Source organism: Nannospalax galili, unplaced genomic scaffold, assembly GCF_000622305.1.
Source record: "Nannospalax galili isolate Female #2095 unplaced genomic scaffold, S.galili_v1.0 scaffold641, whole genome shotgun sequence".
NCBI classification, from domain to species: domain Eukaryota; kingdom Metazoa; phylum Chordata; class Mammalia; order Rodentia; family Spalacidae; genus Nannospalax; species Nannospalax galili.
In genome coordinates, this window is record NW_008345311.1 from 746,069 (window position 1) to 753,274 (window position 7,206).

A 7,206-nucleotide genomic window follows, 5' to 3' on the forward strand; every position below is an offset into this window, starting at 1 on the left:
ATTTTCAAAAAAGAAAAGAAGTTTATTTAATTCACAGGTTTAGAGACTGAAATTTTAAGATCATATGGCCCCATTTGTTCAACCTCTGGTGAGGGTCTCATGGTGAATGACATCACACTGGGAGCATCTGTGAAAGGGATCTAATAGTGGGGCAGAAAGCCAGAGAATGGGAAAGTACCAAGAGTGCTCTCTTGTGATAAGCTACTCTTTCAGAAACTTATTGACATCTCATGCGAACTACATTAATTCCTTCTGAGGGTTGTATCTTCAAAGACCTAATCATATACCACTACTGGGCTTTATCTCTTTTTTAAAAAATATTTTATTTATTAGTTTTATCTTATGTGTATGATGAGTGTATTGCCTGCATGTATGTGAATGCACCCGTGTCATGCAATGCCGCAGAGGTCAGAAGAGGGGTTCGGATTCCCCTGGAACTGGAGTTAAGGATGGTTCGTAGCCACCATGTGGGTTCTGGGAATCGAACCCGGGTCCTCTGCAAGAGCAGTCAGTGCTCTTAACCTCTGCGCCATCTCCCCAGCCTCATCTTCATCTCTTAAAGGTTCCAATGTCTTACAACACTCCCAACATCACCACACTGAAGACGAAGGTTCAAACACAAGGACGCACTCAAACCATGTTCAATTCACAGCACTTACATACTTAGATACGTTACTCATATGCTACTGTACTGTGTGCATTTTCTTTGTAGGAGTCAAGTCTGCATCCAGACCACAGAATATAGCATGGTTCTTTATATGTATAATATCTCAGTGAAAGTTTATTGAATACTCAATAAATACACAATTACACACTTATTGTGTTAATTCAGAGCTCTGTTGCAAAAAGTATACTATTACCTCCATAATTCAGCTAGGTAGTTTTGATGAACAATTCAAGTTGAATATTTATTGAGCAAATTTTTGTATCAGATCAGCTGGTAAGTTTCAGAAATATGACTATATAATATATGATTTTTATCTTCTAATAGTTTACAATTTGTTGTCCTTTCTCCAGCTACTTCCAAGAGTTTATTTTAATTTATATGATGCCTTAAGATTTTATAGCACATCTGAAAGTTGAAAAATGATTTAACATGTAATGTACACATGGTTTGTGAAAGTTATTTATTTAACTCCAAGTTGGCTTATGTTCTTATCACAGAGCCTTTTTTTCACTACTAGAAGTTTTTGGTTTTATTTGTTTTGAACAACCTTATCAAATAAAATGATATGCAGAGGTGATCTCTACAAGAAATATATTTGGGGCACTAGGACAGATAATCATCAGGAGTATCATACATATTTATAATTGCTTACTCTTATTAATGTGGCTCACTATACCATGCATTTGAAACTTGACTGTATTTCATCTTTTTATCAAACAGACCATCATTACTAAGAATCTATTTTACAAAGATGGGTTTGATCTTAACAAAGGCATTGAAGGAAAGATACGAACACATTTGCCAAAGCAGTGTGCAAACGGATCAGAAATTCAAAGTTCATGGACAGAAGCTTCTTATCAGATATCAGACCAAGGTTATAACACTTTCCCTTGTTCACTTTTGATACTACCAGAATCTATGTAGGGAATAATTTCATTAACCTTTATATATGTAATTTTTATAAACAATACACCCTGTGACAACATTTCATGAAATAGCACCTTTCTTAATAGCACGTTACTGGCTTTTTAAAAGTCTTTGAACAGATAAAAACGCTTGAAAAACATCTGCATCTTATGAATATAGTCTGCAGTATTAAGGCTCTATTAGTAAACATGAATGAGTATTTACTCAGTTGCTCAGAGCATCCTGAAAAATCAGTTTAATATTTGGCATATACTACTGTCAGTAAATAAGCCCTCAAAAGTTTTAGGTTTGCATATGTCACTTATAGTGAAGTGATATTTGATAGTTTCTTTAACATTGTTTCTCATTATGTTGATTGCTAAATGAAGTGGCAAGGCCAAAGGAAATAAAATTGCACATTAATTACTCAGACCATATGTCATCATGTCTTTCAATTATTCACAGTTTATTCATTTCTTAGGAAGCTTGGAAACTAAAATTCGGGATATGAATTGTATATATTACAACTGGCAACATTTGGTTTGTTCTTGGAAGCCAGGCAAGAGAGTGCATTATGATACCAACTATACCATGTTCTTTTGGTAAGTATTTCTATATTCAGAATCCCATATTGGGAAAATACCTATCAAAATTAGCCCACAGTACATGAAACAATATTTCTACTAAATTAAAGTCACTATCTTGACTAGGGTTCTGTTTATGATCATGATTACTTATAATTATGTGGGCTTTCAACAGAAGTAAGTAGTTTCAGGCTGAAGATACTGCAAGGTGTTCTATGAGTGTTTTGTACTGAATTAAATCTATTGTATCCTTTAGGTTGCTGGGATTATAATCAAAATTATTTGAGTGTATTTACACCTTCGGATTTTAGTAAAAGCAGTTATGCTTTAAACTGAATCCTCTTTCTATTTATTAACGCTTACTGATGCTTTTAAATACAGAATTTTAAAACATCTTGTTCTTTGACAATTTCATACATGTCATTAATACATTCTGGACACATTCACTCCCCTCACCCTCACTTATCCCCTGCTCAAGGCCACCAACCCTTCATTTCTTTTCATTTTGATTTGCTTTTGTTCTCTGTCTGACTGAGTTTAACCAGGGCCTCCTGTGTGGACACAGGGGTAGAGGTATTTACTAGAGCACCAGAGACTTAGCCGTCAGTGGCTTTGTTACTGAAGACAGTGTCCCCTTCCCCCAGGAGCCATGGATTCTTCATTCCTTAATTGTTTTGCGGCTACACAATCACCACATCCTGGCATTCTTTCACATCTGTTTTCTATTTTCCATTTCTACTGTAGGAACTTTCCTCTGAGCTGCCCCCCATTCCTCATCTGGACAGTTGCCATGACCTCCTAAATACTGGTTGCTCTGCTTCCAGTATCTCTCTTTCCTGTTTGTTCTGCACACTTTTGCCAACTCTAATTGTCTTCTTTGCCATTTTCGTATACCACCCCCTTGTTAAAAATTCCCCGGTGGCTGCATATTGTTCCCAGGATCAAATCTAGGCTGGCTTTCAAGTTTTCACATCACTGTTCCATTTAGCTGCCTTTCTAACTCTGTCTTCAGCTGTGGCCAGTATGAATGCTTCATTCTTTTTACGTCCATTCTACATTCTTTTCCTTATCCATGTGTACCTTTGTGTACCCTACTATCTAAAATGTCCTCTAGCTTGTTCTTGTTCCAATTCCTATTTATCCTTCAAGGCCCATGCACTATCTAATTTCATCCACTCTTTCCTGGTCATGTCAGCATGACCAGCAACAGAAGTTTAGATTTTCTTCTGAACTGTTACTTTTTTATAGCAGTTTTTCTTTATTGCTCGCGTGGGATTCTAACTTATGTCATATATGTATACTGTGTCTCCTCAGGTTTTCAACAGATTGTTGAACATTAGTAATTCTTATATTTTTCTTAACTGCTTCCAAATTATATTATCACTAAATATTAACTAAATGAATCAAACCAATGGTGATATATTTGATAACTTGAAAAACATCAGAACTTATTCATTCCCTAAAGAAAGAAAGATCAAGAGAATACAGAGCTTCAGTAATTGTGAGCTTTACGCTCAAATTGTCTCTGCATCTTTCTTTAGAAAAACATAAAAATGACTGGGTATAAAATATTAGTGCTACTGAGAACTAGGCTCTAATCTCTGTTCTGACATCGTTTAATTGGGTAGACTTGGGCAAACAAGTTCCTCTTGGGGGAGTGTTTCACTTTCCTCATTTGGAATTAATTTATTGTACATTAAATGAATAAATATTAAACATCTATTAAATAGAAGATACTGCTCTAGATTTAAAAAAGACAACAAAAGTCTAATTAAGACACAGTATCTGCCCTCTTATACATTGTAGTTCAACTCTAGTTCATGTTTAATGTAACTCTAGCTTCACTTAGTGAAATGAAGAGGAATAAATATTCCCATGTTAGAGACTGTAAAACAACAACAAAAGCATCCTGAGGCTTCTTCACTTGCACAAAGTCACAGAGTCAATCTTTGTAAAGTCAAGCATCAACTTAACATGGTGACACATACCTGGAATCCAAGAATTTTGGAAGTTAACATAAAATGATCATGAGTTTGATGCCAGCAAGTGCTGCATGGCAAGTGACATGCTAGCCTGAGCTATACCCCAAATCCTGTATTAAAGAGTCATAAACAAACAGGCAAAGCCAAGCCTATAAATGAAGTCTCCCAAATTGTAAGCAGGTGGATTAAGGAAGAGACTACAGTTTGCAAACATTCCCTAAAGGAAAACAATTGGTATAAAGTTTATTTAGTAGAGTCCAGATATTTTCCCTAGCGCCTTATCAGCTGCTCTACTGGCTTCATTTCAAAGGGGATTTTTGGTTGCTTCTAAAAGCAAAGTCACAGTTTGCATTGCAAGCCATTCTTAAGGAAAATATTTCAGATAGTATTGCTTTAGAAATCAATAGATAAGTCATCCCCCTGAATTCCCATTAGCTGTATTAATGAAATAGTGTTAACTTCAAATGCCATCGTAAAATTTCTTGCTTAAGAGAAAGGGAAAATTACCCAGTTAGTTGCCAAACTATTTTCCTTTTCTTTTCACACCTTCCTCTAGTTTGCTTTTCTGACATATCTTGGTATGTAATAATGTCAGATAATTTTCATTCATTTCTGTAATCATAAGAATGTTTTATGTATTTTTTGCTTTATTTTTTGTTTGTATGACTATATTGCATGTATGTATGCATGCAAGTGGATCCCTATTGTGCAATGCCCGTGGAGGACAGAAGAAGGTGTCAGATCTCCTGGAACTGGAGGTACAGATGGTTGTTAGCCACATTGTGGGCACTGGGATTCAAACCTTGGTCTTTTGCAAGAACAGCCAATGCTTTTAACTGCTGAGCCAACTTTCCAGCCCTTATGTCTGTTTTTAAATATGCTTTTTTTTTCAAAGAATTTTCTCAGTCAAATATTAAAAAGAAAAAAAAAACATAGGAATTGGCTAGGCAGTTAGGGTAAAAAGACCCCAAAGAAAAGTAACCAGTTTCTTGGCTAAAGGTCAAAATGTCTTTGGGCCTCTTAGCAACATACTCTGTTCGAAAGGCCAAAAATGTCAAAAGTATTTGGGAGCTCTTATCTAATCACTGAAGATTTTGGTTTTTTAAAAATTATTTATTTAATAAGCACATGATTAGAAGAAGCATTTCATTGCAGCATTAACATATTCATTAACAATTTCTAGAGCGAAGATGCATCTCTTTCAAAATTGGCTGTAAATTTTAAGGTTCACAGTTGAATTAACACAGTTATACAATATTGAACTCAGTATAGACCCTATAAGACATAAAATTGAATGAGGTTTAACCTTTTAAAAAGATCTCCATTTTATTTTAAAATATACTGTTTCATAAAGAAAAACTAATTTTTAAGGCTACCGACACTTAGATTTTTCCACATACATCTCTAATCTCTATGTATCTGATTATTACTAGTCACAGTCAGTTACACTTAGATCCTTGGTACCTGGGTATGAATATAAAGTCATCAGGTAGATTTTCATGGTAATGTTTTTCACCTCTACTATTTAACATGAAGTACATTTTTATGCTTTCTTCTCAAATATCTCATGTTATTTGTTGTTTTTTGTGTGTATTTCATACAGAACATCCCAAACATTATTATTCATCTATATACCTACTTCACAAATGGCACCCTGCCATAGCTTCCTCCCACCGCTGGAGCTCATCCACTGTCATCTCTGTTACTGTCGACTGTGTTGTAGGTGCCCCCAGCCATTTCCCAGTGCTTGTCCATCTGCTGAATCTTGTCAGCCTATCCAGAATTCCTTGTTTTAGGAAAATCAGCTCTTCCTCATCTAGTATCAATCAGTTGCCAATATTCCTTTAGATAAGATTGGGGTCTGGTGTTCATTTTCTCAGTTCTATGCTGGGTTACTGTCTGGGAATTTCTTGGGCCAACCTGGCCAACAACTCAGTGGAAGGTATCTCCTGTCTGGCATTGTTTCTTGTTATGTAGCTTTTAGCTATACTCATGGACTCTTAAAGAATTATATTGACCCACTTATTCTTTGGTTATACTTTCCTTTGGGGTGTTTAAGACCATACAGTAGGCCCAGATAAACCAATTTATTTTTACTTTTAAGGCTGTTTGAGGATCTGTTCCTTAGGGGTCACATGGGCTTAAGAGGATACCCTATCTCCTTTCTTTTACCAGTTCCATCTATGTGAAGATAAGTCAAAGATCCTACTCGACCATGGCTGGCTTCATTTGGAAGCATGGAGGAAATATTTCCTCTGTGTTGACTCTCCTCTTTGTAGACTGGACACTGGTTCAAGTCCATCTGATGGGTCTCCATGGCCTCCTTGATCAAGAGGACAGGTGACTCACCACAGTTACAGGACATTTGAAAGATGCTCATAGTCCCCTGGGACTTAGTTGACCTAGAAGGACAAGGAACAAAAATGTCCTTTATGTCCCTCTGACCAATAGGCCTCAAAGTATGGTTGTTAAACATCCAAGAAAGTTAGTTCCACCAGTCTGGTACTTTTTAATTACCATGTGCCATGTAGATAAAGCTTGGGCAAAGACCAAATGTTCTCAGATAAACCTTGCCTAGATGTGTATTATATTCCTTCAGCTAGTTGTATGTATAATTTGTCAGTAGTTGTTTGATTAATACGGTCCCTCTGTTTTCCTTTAAATTAGCTAGGTATTATTTATCTCTTGCATTGTCTAAACCATCTGCCATCATTTCCCCATTTAAAAGACCCCAATTTTTCCAATTTCTCTCTTAATAATACCCTTCTCCTATGGTCACACTTCTCCTGAGCTCCTTCTTTCACCTTATCTCCAAGGTTCCTTGTATAATCTTCCCTCCCCCCTTCCCTTAATATAACACATTTTTATCCATATCTCCCTTATTAACACCCATTTCCTACTGTTCTTCTCTCTCAGGTTTTTTCTCTCCATTACCTCCCTGGTTCCTTTTTGTTATCCTGGTTCCTGTAGCTATGTTTGGATACATACTCACTTTTAAGATTTGGTGTGCTAGGATCCACATATGAGGGAGAACATACGTCATTTTTTTTTCCTGAGCCTGTGTTAC

The 7,206-nt window shown here is 36.2% G+C and overlaps 1 protein-coding gene across 4 annotated transcripts in view; it reads left to right on the forward strand.

Moving 5' to 3' along the window:
• Window positions 1-7,206, forward strand: part of Il13ra2 (interleukin 13 receptor subunit alpha 2) — a 65,156-nt gene that overhangs the window by 46,325 nt on the left and 11,625 nt on the right. For all 4 annotated transcript variants that reach the window (XM_029567597.1, XM_029567595.1, XM_008841566.3 and 1 more), the window contains 2 exons: window positions 1,388-1,541; window positions 2,055-2,175. In XM_029567597.1, coding sequence (XP_029423457.1) covers window positions 1,388-1,541; window positions 2,055-2,175 — 275 coding nt within the window. The remainder of the gene's footprint in view (window positions 1-1,387; window positions 1,542-2,054; window positions 2,176-7,206) is intronic.